Source organism: Xiphias gladius, chromosome 16 (genome assembly GCF_016859285.1).
Source record: "Xiphias gladius isolate SHS-SW01 ecotype Sanya breed wild chromosome 16, ASM1685928v1, whole genome shotgun sequence".
Taxonomy (NCBI): domain Eukaryota; kingdom Metazoa; phylum Chordata; class Actinopteri; order Istiophoriformes; family Xiphiidae; genus Xiphias; species Xiphias gladius.
Genome location: NC_053415.1, coordinates 812,501 through 828,306, shown reverse-complemented (window position 1 = coordinate 828,306; position 15,806 = coordinate 812,501). Strand labels below are relative to the sequence as shown.

Here is a 15,806-nt window from a genome sequence, read left to right as displayed (position 1 = left end):
ATGAGGGAGCAGGACAAAAAGAGATTGAAGAATCAGACAAAATCAATCAAATTTTAAGATCCGGAGCAGGTCAAAGCAAGAAATACAGATTTTTGGGGAAAGGGAAACATTTGTAATTTATTAATTGAAGTTTGGACAAAAGATGGTATTACCAAAATAGTTATTTTTTACAATCCCTGTAATAAGCTTTATAGTGGATACTTCCTGGCCTTGATGTACATTTCATATTGCTTCACAGGAAGAACAAAGTTTATTTTACACCCAGACAATAAAGACCGATATAGAAAATAACTATTACAGCCATGTTCAAATTTATACAGATGCTTCAACGAACTCAGCTAAAAAACTTTGTATTGCATACATAGATCTAGATTTCAACATGAAAATGAGTGAAAGATTTTGTTAGCATTGCAGTGGGTTGAAGATGGGAGACCTCTGAGAGCAGCAATATGCTCTGACTTGGGCTTTTCACCAGCCAGCTTGAAATACAACCATTCAAAGGGCCGAGCAGATGTTTTCATAGAGATAAAGCAAATAGTATATAGAATTCAAATGATGGGACTAGTTTGACATTTGTGTGGATACCACCACATAGGAATGAAAAGAAATGAATTAGCTGATTAAGGTGCAAAGGAAGCCACAAAAAAGAATCACATTGACTTGACAGTATACTTTAGTAAAACAGAAATGAAGACAAGAATTAAACATACATTGAAAGAAGGTGGCAAAAGCACTAGGAAGAAGAGAGATTAGTAAAATGGTTGTAGAAAATTCAAAGGAAAGTTGGTATGATGAGAAGCACAGGGAGAAGCAGGAGACAGTAATATCCAGGCTACTGTTTGGTCATACAGGATTGAAGAGTACAGTATTTAAAATGGGAAAACATAATTTAGGAATGAAATGAAAATTTTGAACAAAAATAAACTTTATAACATGTTATACTTTGCTGTCTAAACATGGTGCTGAGAAGAGGGAACTGATACTAAACCTTGGAGAAATAAAGTTCAAATTTGATTTTCGTGGGCTTTTACAAAGAAGTTCAGGAGATAAACTTATATGTATCTGTTTCAATATCTTATGGGAACGAACTTGATAGAGTATACGTTTGTTTTCTTTCTTAGAATTCTTAGAAACCGCGAAAATCTAGTTAGATTCCCGAGCCACACTCAATTCCAGCTGGTGGCGAAAATGTACCATTACGTTGTTTGAAGAAGAAGAAGAAGAAGAAGAAGAAGAAGAAGAAGAAGAAGAAGAAGAAGAAGAAAGGAGGAGGAGGAGGAGGAGGAGGAGGCGGCGCTATTTTGCGAAATTGCGACATTGCGCCGACTATTTTGCGACAACGGCTCTGTTGACGGCACACGTGTGTCCCGTCCAGTCTACTCTGGTAGTGTTTGCTTCAGCATGGCTAAAGTCTCTAATAATAGCTGTGGCAAAAAGAATCTTAAAAAAAGCTCCGAAGTGACAGAGAAGAGCGCAGCGGTGAAGCCAGATGAGGTCTACGACGCCGAAGAGGAGGAATTTAATGAGGCAGATGACAACATCACTAGTGAGGAGGAGGAGGAGGAGGACGTTTGCAAGGATGAACGAAAACGCCAAAGGCTGCTCGAGGCCATCAGCGCTCTCGGGGGTAAGAGGAAGAAAAAGCTGGGTGAGAGATCCGAGGCGGCTGTCCAGATGTCTGAGTTTATGGTCAACGCGGAGGGGGAGGGCGACAAAATCGATCTGTCTGACCTCATCGGGACCATGGACAAAAACCCCGCTGTTCCAGTCAAGACCAAGAAGCAGCTAAGGAAGCTACAACAGAGTAAAAAGACCATTGAGTGCCCTCTCAGCAAGCAGGAGAGTGAGAGGATCCAGAGAGATGTTGCTTTTCAGAAGGCAGTGACAGAGGTGTCCTGGTGGAAAGGAATCATCAAACAGAACCAGAGGGTTGAGCAGCTGGTCTTCCCCCTGAACCAGGAGCCCCCTGGCCCCAAAACCATGGAGAGGGTGGTGACCGGATGGAAGGCGCAAACCCCACTTGAGCAGGAAATTTTTGCCCTTCTGTCTGCCAACAAGCAGCCCATCAATGACCCCATCCTGTCACCTGCGGAGGAGGCTTCCCTTAGGGCGATGAGCCTGGAGGAGGCCAAGCTTCGCCGCGCAGAGCTGCAGAAAGCCCGGGCTCTGCAGTCCTACTACGAGGCCAAGGCCCGGCGAGAGAGGAAGATCAAGAGCAAGAAATACCACAAAGTGCACAATAAGGCCAAGCGTAAAGAGTTCCTAAAGCAGTTTGATGAGATGGTGAAGATAGACCCGGCTGCTGCCTTAGAGGAGCTGAATAAGATGGAGCTGGCCAGGATGAAGGAGAGGATGTCGCTGAAGCACCAGAACAGTGGCAAGTGGGCCAAGTCGAAGGCAATCATGGCCAAATACGACAAGGGTGCTCGCAAAGCCATGCAGCAGCAGCTGGAAGTGAACAAAGAGTTGACCCAGAAGGTGGTGACATCACTGAACAATGAGGAAGAGGAGGAGGAAGCAGGCTATGCAGAACTGATGCCTGATTTTGTGAATGATGCAGAGCAAGGACTGGAATCTTCCAATCCCTGGATGAGAGGCAAGCTCTCTAAAGATCCCACAGAGAAAGAGATGAGTGACATTGTGGATCTTACAGCAGAGGGGACTGGAGTGGTGGGAAATACAGCTGAAGAAGAAGAGGATGAGGAGGAGCTGGAGGAAGCGGAAGAGGAAGCACTCCTCAGAGAGTTTGACAGCAGGAGGAAACTGCGTCAGGTTGAGGAGGCTCACACAGTATCTGTAATATCCATGGATGATGACCTAGATGCCTCAGACAAAGAGGAGAAGGAGCTTTCAGAGTTCACAAGCCTTTTCCAAGTAATAGCAGATGGCCTTCGGGACACTGAAGTGGAGCAAACTGGGGCAGCAGCAGACGCCGGCCACACGGACACTTCAGTGCAGTTGGAAGAAGGGCTGATGAGGATCAGGACTCTGGAGGATATGGAGTTCCTCAGTCAGGTGGAGTCAGCCACTGATAAAGCACCTGTTCAGCCCCAGCCAACCCCAGCCACAGACGACCTTCCATCTGCTACTCAAAAGGCAGGCAAAAACAGAAAAAGGAAGAGAGGGATTGAGCTGAAAGAGGTTCTCACCAGAGAGGCAAAAGTCATCCAAGTCCCATTCGCTCAAACAGTTGAGGACGCAGAGGACTCAGAGGACTCAGATGAAAAGCTGAACCAGAGGGGGCTGATTAAAGAGGCCTTTGCTGGGGATGATGTAATCTCAGACTTCCTTAGGGACAAGAGGAAGGAGGAAGATGCAGGGAAGCCTAAGGTGGTGGACTTGACACTGCCTGGGTGGGGGGAGTGGGGAGGGACGGGCCTCAAGCCATCCAACACCAAACGCAGGAGGTTCAGGATCAAGACTGCACTGCCTCCACCCAGGAAAGATCAACAACTGCCCAGTGTCATCATCTCAGAGAAGAGAAACAGCTCCAACAGCCTCCACCAGGTGAATTTGCTGCCCTTTCCTTTCGAGAACCATGCACAGTTTGAGAGTACCATCAACTCTCCCATTGGCCGCACTTGGAACACAGAGCGGACTGTTAAAAAGATGACCAAGCCCAAGGTGATCACCCAGTTGGGAGCCATCATCGAACCTATGGCTCGGGAGGAGCTGATAAAGGACAGGAAGCTGGTGTCTGCAGGGAATAAAAGTAGCGTGGACTCATGGAAAAGAAAACAGTAGCAACAACTAATACTGATTTGATCAAAAGTAAATAAGGTTGATACTATACTCCACTAAGCAGCTATTCTGTAGAGATTAAATTCTATGTGGGTGTGTATGGGATGATGATCAATTTACTTCAGTCTATGTTGTGAGAATATTTCAGCATTTAAGGAGCTGAAATTATGTTTGACAAATTCTATAACTCACCTTTTTTCTGGAATTTTTCATATTGTTTATTTGATACTACAAATGTGTTAAATTAAATATATAAAATCAACTGAGTAGTTACGACTTGAAATAAATTACCCCTTTGAAGTTAAAGATATGGTTGCAAGCTCATGAGTTAAATTATTAAGAGCTATTCACAGCTAGTTGTTTCAAACTACCAAGCCGTATTAACAGTAATATACAGAACTTAAACAATTAGTTGATCAGTCACCCAGTAGTTGGATGTCTTACACTGTGTAGGCTGTGTAGTCTGTGAGATGCATTGTAATAGTTGTTTTTGCAATGTACAGTACACACCACATTCATCCTGCCTGTTTCTGTCATATAGTTGCAGTAATGATGCAGTATATTTACAACTACTACAGTAACTGCTGCTTCCCAGTGTTTTTGTCCAGCACACATACATCTCCAAAACAAGAAAAATCTAAAATGAAAAGTTTTGCAAAGTTTTTGCAAAGTGTTAACAACAAATTGTCCCCAATGTATCAAAAGTAAAACTACTCGTTGTGCAGAATGGTTGCTTTTAAATTTTATATTATCATAGGCCTATAATTTGAAGTAGTATTACAGATGCATTTAATACATCTAAACAGCATTTAATGTGGTTGCTGGTAGAGGTGCTAGTTCCACCTGTTTTATGTAATGGTAGTTCAATGTATTGTAAAATATATACTGTATTTTATATGCTCATTACAGATTTCTAGTACCTCAAAACTTTACCTGTACTGACAGGTATACTGATGTATGGACTATGCATTAGTATGTATTGTTAGTACGTATAGTAAGTACATTTTGCCAGAACAGTGCCAACAAGCAATATTCAGGCAGACGGAATTTTATTGTAAAATTTAGCCAAGATCCCATACTGTGACACGGCTTAAAATGAAATGCTGGCACAAGCTGGTGACCGATATACATGATCACTATGGAGAAAAGTCTAAGCTTACTTTGAAGCTTCATTAGGGGAAATGTCAAGTGAATACAGTGAGAGCGTTAAGGTTACACAATCCAAAGAAAAAATGTTTGTGCCACTGTGACTTTCATTTATTGTATCAGAATATGGCAACAAGGAAACAGTAATGATCAGTGAATGAACAGTAGCAGTATCAAATTTTGGAGGAAACATGATTATCCCCATTAACAATAATGACTAATGAACTTCTTTGATAATGACAAAACTATGTTTGGATTTGAAATGTTTACATATTCTCAAATTAGATTTACTGATTTAAATGCCAATTGTATTTTATCAATACAAAGTTCTTGTTCAGCTTCTTTTGTTAGGTGAAAAAAGACAACAATATTTATATTCCTCAAAGTATCGAAAACGTATTGCAGTACAATTGTTTTGGTGCTAATATAAAAACATTTCAAACTACCAAGCCATATTACCAGTAATATACAGACCTGAAACAAAACAAGACCTCAAATGAGCTTTACGAAACTATGATCAGCATTTTATAGACTGAAAAAAGTAATCAATTAATTGAGAAAATAACCATTAGATTAATTGATAATAAAATAATCCTTGGTTGCAACCCTAATATATACACTGTATAGGGAAATATCAGAATCACTTGCTACTCTGTTCCCCAACAATTGCATTGACATTGCCTTTTAATGCTTTTGCAGTTATACATGCTTTGTTATGTGCATTTTTGTGCCTGTAACAATGTTTTCCTGCTGTCAGTCAAAACCAAAAATTAACATGAAAATCCTAATATTTGAGACATTTTACAGCATGCGTATTAAAAATATGTCATTGAAGCTGTTCGAATGATGTAAATTGCCACGGCCCACTGATCAGCAGGTCTGCATGCTATAGTCTGGTCACACTTCTTCCAGCACTGGGCAATGTGGAAGTTTCTACTGCCCTGCCCAAAAGAGTGAAATGGACAGTCACTGTAGGAGTCAGACAGCATCTAACAGCAGCATTTTACAAGTTTGTGCTTGACTTCCTCCCACTCTCTTTCCGTGTTGATTTTCAATACATTTGTAAGGCCATGCAGCAGTGTCTCAAAGAAAAGCCATTAGAGTTGGGTTAAACCTTCACACATGGGTGAAAGTGCATGCTTTGGCACCTGACATCTCTGTATTTCACATGATAGACACTCTATTACAGTGGGGGATACTGTAATGGACTATGCATCAGTTCAGGTAATGGTTGTCAGCTTGAGTGCCCGAGAGGCAGTGGAGAGTTCCATTAGAAACCTTATAGTTACTAAATCAGTCATTCTCCACCTTCCTCTCTATTGAACCACCTTTGTGGGGCAATTACTACAGCTTCATACAGCTTTCAGCAAAGAAAAGAGACCTAGTCCTTGGACTTACTCCTGCCTGCTGGACTGCAACGAGATCAGACAGTGATCCTCACTCAAATATATGAAGGTTGCTTTGGCTGGAAATAAGAGAAGTAGGGGTATAAATGGCCCATCTCCCATGATGGAACATGTTTTTTTCTCCATAATGCCCATTTGTGAGATCCACTTAAATATGTGTTCTAGGACAAAGTAGCATTTATGCCTACCTAACTGGTTGGCTGCAAAGTACTGGAGATACAATACTGGTTTATTTTCTGTTCCCTGATCAGTGTGTTATACAGCTAAGAGATGTGACAGAAGACAAGGGTAATCTTAAATAACTATTTATCATTATTCAGAGTAAGACAAAACTGATTCAAGAACAGTAGAGTTTAGTTACATACCCGTAAGAGTGGCTTTCTCCTAAACACAGCAGTAGATCTTCAAAGCTGCAGTTTTCTTTGCTGCTGCTGCTCCACTACAGTCCAGTTGCTTTGGAGGTCTGTGCATGAAAAAATCCAATAGAAGACTCTTTCCCATTTCCTCCTCTAATCCAAGGCCGAACACCATTCCCACCCTGACAGGTCTAAGATTAACTTAGTTAGGTGTAGAGCTGCTCATGTGCACCAAATTAAATTAATGGAACAAATTTCCCTCCTAATTAAGATGAAAATATGTGTCAGTTGTAACCTTGCTGAGCACTAATTATGTACAAATGATTTATCATCTGTTTCGTCCTGAATAGCAATGGGCTCACCTCTCCAATAGCCCTAGCTGGCTGTTAAGAGATGGCCCCTGATTAACATTGACAGGTTGTGCTGTGGAGAAGCTGCACATTGCCTACCAGCCAATCGGAGCCAACTTGAGCTCAGAATTTCCTCCCATCAATTAACCTACCTGGAGTCTGCAGCTGAGCATCACTGTGCCTCAGCTCTCTTTCTTGTTTCTCTCCTCGGAATGAAAATAAAATACATTCAAACCAGAGACAGTGGGGTGGATGGGGGATTGTAAAACCTGAACTATGGATGAATCCCACTGGCTGCGCTATGTGTATTGAGACCGAATTAGCTTGTGCCTGTATGATCCAACTAGCAGAGGGAGATGGAGCGTCTTTAACAGACTCTCTAACTCAAATAACAAATTAAATAGCGCAAAATACAGTCGAGCTCATGCAACAACGTTTTATGCCCAGTGACAGATAATTGCTTCTAAGTGCCCTAGAACAAAAACAAGCTTGAATAGCCCTGGTACCAGCCTGAGGCCAGCAGGTGGTGCAATAGGTTAAGATTGCCAAAAGCCACTGTATAAATTCCTGTGGGCTAAAATATCAAAATAAACAGGGCTTCATGTTATTTCCTCCTGCCCTGCAAGTACAGATATATTTCAGTGGGCAGCAGCTTTGATTAGCATTAGAATCAGAGTCCCATGTGTTGCTAAGGACACACCGGCCAATCTGTAATCATTGTTCCGCAGGCGTGCTCACAGGGGAAATAGCCCACTTTGTCATTATCATTCAATATGCCAAACACATGCTGGCATAGCTTCCATGGTGCTGCAAGCAACAGGGCATTTGCATTTCCTCCTCATAGTCTAAAGAATTTGCACAGACAATGATGCACTACAAATAACTCCTTTCTCTTTTCACTGCCTGAAGATGAGAGATGCCTTTCATTGCCCTGAATGCTGCTTAAGACACAGAAAAGCTCTCTCATTCTATGTCTCATTTCCTGTTTCGTTGTTTATTCTGCAACTGTCTACGTGGGCACGCTCAAAATGTCTTCTGTACAAGTGTAAGTTCCAGCCATTATGGATCATTTGACTTTCTATTGTGTTTTGTCTTTATTAAGTTGACACCTACCGTTGCTACAGTTTGCTCGTTGAATGTTTCATTGTTGTGGTAAATGTCAGTATGCCTGCACAGGGAAGGTACTTATGTTTTCCAGCACATTTCTCTATTTTGTTTTTAGCCAAGCTTGTCTGTCCAAACCTAGCTATTCCCCTGCTGCTGGAGAAATGGCAGAGCTGCTGTTAATGCAGATTCAGAGCATGTCAAGTACACACACATACAGAGGGGGAATGTCAAACACTCATTGTAAGAGATCTCCACATTTCTGCTTTGTGCCCTGTGGGTGCAGGTTTTTGTAATATCCGCAATTGAAATAAAATTCCCTGCTCTGACAAAATTGTATAAAATAATTGGAAATAAGTTTTTATTTTTATTTTGACATATTTCCCCAGAAATAAAACAAAGTATTCAACATTTTTGTATGTATTTATGACCCTGACTCTAATGGATATGTCATTGATAAATTCACACTCTAATGGATAAAGATTTAATTTTTCTATCATAATGCAGAACATTGAGGTCATCCCAAACATGTGACACATTCACTGGAACACAAGAGCAGCAGCCACTTTCTTTTGTTGCTCCCACACCATTTCCCCATTTTATTCCTCTGCCTGTAGTGAGAGAATCAGGAGCTGAAGTTAGAGAGGCTTGGCAAACAGCATCTCCCACATCATGGTGGTGTGGGTATTGGTGGATGAGTCAGGGAGGGAGGGGGTTAGAGGTTAATTATAGACAACAGAGAGGTCACAGGGCTTATTATTTTGGAGTCGAGACCTGCAATGGTCCATGGGGATGACATTTACAATGAGGGCCCAGCCCCACCCTCCATCACCGTCCACAACCACAGCCTAACTCATACTTGCCATCACTCACATTTATAGTGAAGGAACTGACAGTGAGACTCAGTGGTCTGATAATGAAAATGCCCTTAGCATTTGGCACAGGCAGGATGATGAACTGTACCCCTGGCTGTTCTCTGGCTACATCAGGGGGCCTCCAAGTAGCACTTGACAGCTAATTGAAAACCCCCTAACTCTCCTCTTACCTACCACACTTCCTTTATTGCTCTAATTATTGGCGTTAAGTGAATATCCCAAGAGGTATGAGTTGTATGGCATGTAGAACCTGCCAAGTCATCTTTTTAGATAAAAAATAAATGACAAAAGCTGAATCTGAGGATAGTGAATTGTAGCAATGTTCAGATTGTTTTCCCTGGCCCTGAAGGTTCAGTTTTGTACCAAGGGCTTTTTAAGCTATGACAATAAAAAAGACAGTGAAATTGTTATTTTAAAGCATGGGGTTGGTACTCTATATATTTATTATTGTGAATAACTCCCATGAAAAAACCCAAACCAACAATGACTTGATCCTGCTATATTGTCTGTGTCTCCAAAGCCAATATATCTTATTCCTCTTGTCATATGTAATAAAGCTGTATTATTCACCAAACACTACTAAAAGCACATCACCCGTTGTACTGGGTGACATGTTCCTTTAACACACACACTGTACTTTATTTTGAGTCCCACATACAGTACATTATCCTGCTGTCAGAAATACTCAATACAGCACCAAATGTGGATTAATTAATATGCTGAAAATAGCCCCAAATAAATGCACTATTTTCCCCAGTTTGAGTAATTTTTCCTAGTAACTTGCTTGAGAAACTTACTGAGCATTTTTTTTAAATGAAGCTTTACTACTGTGAACTGACCTTATAAATACTGAAGTCTGCAAACCTAAGACTTTGCTTTTGACCAGCCACCAACCAAATTTTCTGAGTATTAAAAAATAACCAAACATTAAATTTCAATTATTAATTTAACTGTTTAATTATATTTTCTGTAAATTGTATTTCCTAACAGATGCCAGGTATGTAACATTGTAATCTAAATTTCTGTCATTGTAATTTTTGGCCTAATAACAACCAAATTTACCCCCAAAAATTGCAAAATGTGTGTGTATTTGTAGAATGTTAATTTGTTAATTTGAAAGTTAACCCTTGAAATATTACCCAAGATGTGACTTTGTTTTCCTCAATGGTACAGGGAGCCCATGCAATGTGCCATGGGAGCAATGAACCTCATATACACCAGATAGTAAAGATAACAACAGTGCAGAAGTTAGGAAATGGTTAAGAAATGCAGTACAGTCAGGTTTTAAATGTTGAAGCCATGTTTAAATTTTGTTTTTTTTTTCAAAACAACTTTTAATAAAAGTCCATAAAAAAGTCCATAAATCAATAATTGCTAATTTGTTTTGATCTGTAAGAACTAGCAGCCTTATGTTGTGCTTTTTTTCTGTCTATCCCTCTGACTATCTCTCTTTCAGTTTTTTTGGCATCATAACATGCATTAACAGAAAGTCATTCTGAGCTTTCTACTGGGATTTTTAAAAGCCGTAGTATGAAAACTTAAGTTAAGTACAATAAAGTTAACTATGAGATATGGTGTAATGAGAGAGCATGGATAGGTTGTTTATGTTTAAACCATTGTGTAGCCTGATATAATCCCTGAAACCCTGTCATGAGTGGCAGGGCTCAGTATGTTGAATACAAAATAGTATAAATGGCACTGAGGATTAGGAGTGATCCACTCCGCACTGTGACTTTCTCACCTCTGCATCTCTGTAAGCCTATTAGACCACAAGAGCAAATCAAAACAAGAGTATGTGTATGTGTGTTTGAGGAAAGACTACAGCATAGTTGTTTTTTTTTCTATGGTTGAAAGCTGAAAGTTTAAATTTTTATAAAAAGTCAAAAATTACATGGTCATTTTAACTACTAGAAAACACATATAGTGCTCTCCAAAAGCTACTTTAAACATAATATTTCCACAATTTTTCACCTATTATCCAGGTTAAATTAATGACGTTGTCATGTAAAATTTACAAAAATGAATATATATATATATATATATAAACCTTATGTATAATACATCATCCAATTTTTAATGACTTCTGCAGATTTAAAGTAATTCTTTTTTGGGTTAATACTTGGACTGTAAACTCCAATCACGTGATACGCCAGCTTTGCGTATACCGGTTACGTCATGGCTTTAGAAACTCATGGGTGTTCATTCAGTTCAGACAGCCGGAAGTAGTCTTAGTAGAGACAGAGGGCTAATTAATACTTTCTTGAATTGCAACGTAGTATTACTCATTGATATATTGTGTATATAAGTGTCATATGAAATGTATAACTGTATTTATTGAAGGTCTCCATCAACATAAGGTAAGAGTCATCGTTAACCTCAGACGGTGTGCTCCGACGGATAGCTGTTAATGACACATGCACTTTAGCTTGCTATCTAGCTATTGCATATAATCAGGTTAGTAACTAACGTCAAGCTAACTTAGTATGTCCGCTACCATTAAAGGTAGTTGTTCATTAGTACTGATTAATTGAGGTGTAAAGTTGTTTCTTGTAAAGCTATTGATCAGAAGCCAGTAGTGAAAGACAGGCAAATGCTGTTGGCGCTGCTTAATGATAAGCGATTATGCTAAATTCGTCAGAGAGCTAGTTAATTGCTGTAGCAACCACGTCGCTTGCTAAATAAAAGTCAAAGAAGAGAAGTTATAAAGTACAACGTGATAACATTATGCCTTAGATGAACACAGACTGGGGCTAAAATTGACTGCACTTCAACAGAAAGCACCTGAATGCAATTAGTTAACCAACGCTACTTCATCATTAAGTACAAGCTGTCTAAAGATGGAAAAATTGCTGTAGTTAGGTACCACCAGTATCATCCGTTAGTACCGCTATATTAACCTCTTAAGCAATGTAACACCAAATACAGTGTGAAAATTTCTACAGTGCACAACATAACACCAGCATAGAAGTTACGTTATTTCTCTGGAATCAAACAAGTACCTGCATTAACGGAGCACCAAAACGATAGGAATGGTACGATAGCGATGTTATCATTTAGAGACACATTCTGGAGCTGCTTCTTAGATGGTGAATGCGTAATCTCTCTCTATTTTTCTCGATTATGGCAATTTTGTATTTTGTGTTGCAGTTGGTGAACTGCATGCTATATTAACAGGTGTTTTGATTTTCAATGTGATATGTTGAAGACAGTTTCAACAAAAATTTGAACATTAATTCTAGCTAAATAAACTGGCAACAGTGTATGCACAGACAATATGATGATGTACCGATTCCAAGCTAGGAACACAGCTGTATGTGTATGTCTGCGGATACTTACTGTTTACAATAACTGAATTAGCATAATGAAATCTGTGTTTTTAGGGTGGATATCCAGTCTTTGCTGATACCCTGCCTGTCCTTGTTGTTCAGCTTGGTTTAGGATGTCAGGGGAGGACATTGAAATCACTGGCGGAATAAAGATATCACACAACATTCCATATTTCCTGAACTAGGCTTACGAATGTCCTTGACATTGACAGCCATGAGTGACAACGCAGTGACCGGCAGCCAGCAGCAGTGGTCAGGGTCTGGGCAAACGCAGCAGCCTTCCTGGGGCCCCTATATCTCAGTCATCACCAACAGGTTAGCTCTGTGTCTGCTCTACAAAAGTTCACTTTAAGAAGAACACAATGCAAATAAGTCTTGGACTTTGTTGTGTTATTCTTGACATCTTGCAGGTATTTGGGATGTGTGGTTCTCCCTCTCACTGTGTCAAATAAACAAAACTAAACTAAAAACAACATGATCACCAAAGACAGATTTTTTTTTTTTTTTTTTTTTAAACCTCCACAGTTTTTCTTTTGTATTTTCGAAATATAACATAGCTTTGGGAGGATATAAATGTGGGGGTGCTACTTTGATCTTAATGTGCTTTCCTCTTACAGTGCTGTGTCAGTGTGCACAATAAACTTAACACTAGGCATTCTCCAAGCCTCCTGACTCTTTTTGCTGTGTATTGTAGAACCACTAACCTGGTGATACGAGGGGCCATGCTGTTCTCTGTGGGTGTCTTCCTGGCCCTGGTGCTGAACTTACTTCAAGTGCAGAGGAACGTCACCCTCTTTCCCCCTGATGTCATCAGTAGTATCTTCTCCTCAGCCTGGTGGGTGCCACCTTGCTGTGGCACAGCCTCAGGTATGTGAACACATCCCCCATAATGAGTGAAAAAAATTCCCGTCTGGTTTATTTTTATCTTTACTTTTACGTTACTTGAAAGATAATAGGAAAAAAAGAGGAGGGAGAAAGGGGGAGAAAAGTCCTAGTGGCATTTGACCCTAAACTGAAATGTTCTGAGAGTTGGTTTTTGGCAAGAAGTCTTTTCATACAACACAAGTACTTAACAGCTCTTAGTACAGCAGATTGTCAGATGGGGTCGTGAACTAGTCTATGGCCAAGAGACCATTTTAAAATTTCACACCTTTCATAAACACATTTACTGCCAGATCTGTCTGCTCCCACACTAACATTGTAACACAATTTGGGAATCAGACTGCAAACCAGAGTGGTTTAGGTCACAGTAAGAGGCAATTCACAGTGAACATTTGATGTGATGTAAGAATATATACATAATTAGTTTAAAGCTGAGTTTATGCTGGAAAAGACCTGCTTCGTATGAACAGTGTTTATAGTGATCAGCCTCTGAATGGCTACACTGGAAGGTGAAGGGAAAAGCAGGCCATCACAGAGAAGTGGGAGATGCAATATTATTTTAAATGTGGGTATAATGGGGTACTTTTCAGACAGTCTCTCCTGGAAGACATTTGTAGTGTTGCAATCGTTTGCAGACATGTCAAGTGGCAGAAATAGTTTTATAAGGAATGATAAAAGAAAGCTTGAGAGAGAAGTTCAAAAACTGCTTTTCATCTCCACATACATCAGTCACTGTGCAAAGTGGTTGTGAATGGTACCATAGCGATGTTATCGCTATCGCACCCCCCCCCCCCCCCAAAATTTGGTCTCTTGTCAGTTCTGGAAAAAAAAACAAAAACTGAGGTGCAGCTTGTTAGTTAGTATCTAAAATGGAATTTAGGCTTTTCTTTTTTTTTTTAAACTGTCTTGTTAACAAAGTATCAGATTTACTTTCTGCTTTTGCAAAATGTTGTCATTTCACGCAATCTATTGAAAGTGGAGGTGTCATAAATTTTACATGTATTTATCTCAATGCATTTTTAATTATAAACTATCTAAAATTAGTGGTGGAGAAAATGTATTCACATAGAAATTGTGATTATTATTGATTCATAAATTCCAAAAATACGTACATTGTTAATAATGTTATGTTGGCAAAACAAAAAAGGTTGAACCATGTCGCGAGGGTACAGTGCAGCACATACTAGAGTTATCCAGAGTTCATCTTCAAAGACAATACATGCTTCTGGTTTTAATGGTTTAATCATTAGCTTCGCAAGACAAAGGTGGATTATGGGGTGGTTGTACACCATCACCTGGACAATAATGTAAATGAAGTGGAACACCAAACCCTACCACAAGCAAATGGGCCAGCCAACCAACACACACGGCAATACTTTACAAAACTTAAGCCATAATTTTGAATTCTGGTTAGGTAAAGAAAATAACTTGGTCTGTAGTTTAATTTTACAAGTCCTGCAGCTGTAGAACAGTGGTGTGGATAATGAGGGATTTCCTTGGTTGCAGTGAAGTTTTGTTTTCCATTGCTGGAGACAATGTGGATAACTTATGTGGAGTACTCTTAGGAAAGCACATGTAGACCAACTTCTGTCTAACCAAAGACATTCAGCCAGTGGTAAGTCCACTAACCACTGGCTAAAAATAGTGCCTTATTTTCTCTTTATTAAATCCAGAATAAATTCGGAACTGAGAATTGATTCTAAATCAAATCATGATACAAAGAAGCAAAAACACATAAGATTCCCCAAGATTCCCACCCCATCATAAATCTTTTTACTAATGAGTGTGACCTCAACTTATGGCAAGAATGTTCAATAACAGTAAGATATTTTAATCTTTACAAAATGACAAGACTCTTAGACTGCAGAGCTGTAGTAATTAACTTTATCTATATTATATAGACACCATGGTTAATTTAATCAAAATTGAAATGAGATATTTGCAGTCTGTTGAGCTGAACAAATATTAATCGCCAAAATTAAAATAGTTTTATGCAGTTAAGTAAGAATATATAATATAGTGCAACCACTGCTCATGGCATTTTAAAAAAGCAAATGTATGCAGGAGTATAGCCGCACACACATATACACAGTCTTATATATGAATGCACAGCATGCACACTGTGCAACTAGCCAGTGCTATTGAAATGTTGTCCCGTGAGTGTGAAGCTGTGGATGGAAATGCAGTACAACGCTGCCTGGTCCCAGGTGGCTCAGCACAAAGCACAACAGCCTGAGGCTCTCTTCCCCCCCAGACACACCACTCCTCCTGCAGGAGCCTTTCAGTTCCCCTTGTCACTGCTTGACACTATGCTTTGTGTCCCAGGGGAGGGCTACTGAATTTTTTTGTTGACACTGCAAAAATTAATTTGTTTTGAAGCCACATTAATTAGTTATTAGTTAGGTCAGAGATTTTCAAGGTGTGAGCTGTGATGCAGAGCACTGCAGTTTATTCTTATTTTTTCAAATTTCCAATCGGCATTTTCTGTAATGACCTTTTTTGGGTTGCTATTGGCCTAGGGAATTAAAGAATTTCCACTTTCTGTTGAAGTATATCAGGTGCTGTGCGACGCATTTATTTAATTTGTAGTCATTTTGAGACTCTTTGTAGTTGTTCTGTG

At 39.7% G+C, this 15,806-nt stretch overlaps 2 protein-coding genes across 7 annotated transcripts in view; both read left to right on the top strand.

Annotated features, from left to right (window-relative positions):
• Positions 1-1,286: 1,286 nt before the first annotated feature.
• Positions 1,287-4,047, top strand: si:dkey-251i10.3 (uncharacterized protein LOC553498 homolog). The gene has a single exon (XM_040149204.1). It carries the CDS (start codon positions 1,402-1,404, stop codon positions 3,742-3,744), a length of 2,343 nt encoding a protein of 780 aa, XP_040005138.1. The 5' UTR covers positions 1,287-1,401; the 3' UTR covers positions 3,745-4,047.
• A 7,133-nt stretch (positions 4,048-11,180) lies between these two features.
• Positions 11,181-15,806, top strand: part of insig2 (insulin induced gene 2) — an 11,809-nt gene continuing 7,183 nt past the window's right edge. The window contains exons 1-3 of one of the 6 annotated variants that reach the window (XM_040149202.1): positions 11,181-11,335; positions 12,517-12,619; positions 12,999-13,171. In XM_040149202.1, coding sequence (XP_040005136.1) covers positions 12,519-12,619; positions 12,999-13,171 — 274 coding nt within the window. In that variant the 5' untranslated portion in view covers positions 11,181-11,335; positions 12,517-12,518. Of the gene's footprint in view, positions 12,065-12,358; positions 12,620-12,998; positions 13,172-15,806 lie in introns of all 6 variants that reach the window. The other 5 variants (XM_040149201.1, XM_040149198.1, XM_040149199.1 and 2 more) reach the window with 5 other exon arrangements.

Coding starts and splice junctions, on each gene's coding strand:
- si:dkey-251i10.3 (XM_040149204.1), top strand. CDS start 1,402: ATGGCTAAAGTCTCTAATAATAGCTGTGGCAAAAAGAATCTTAAAAAA.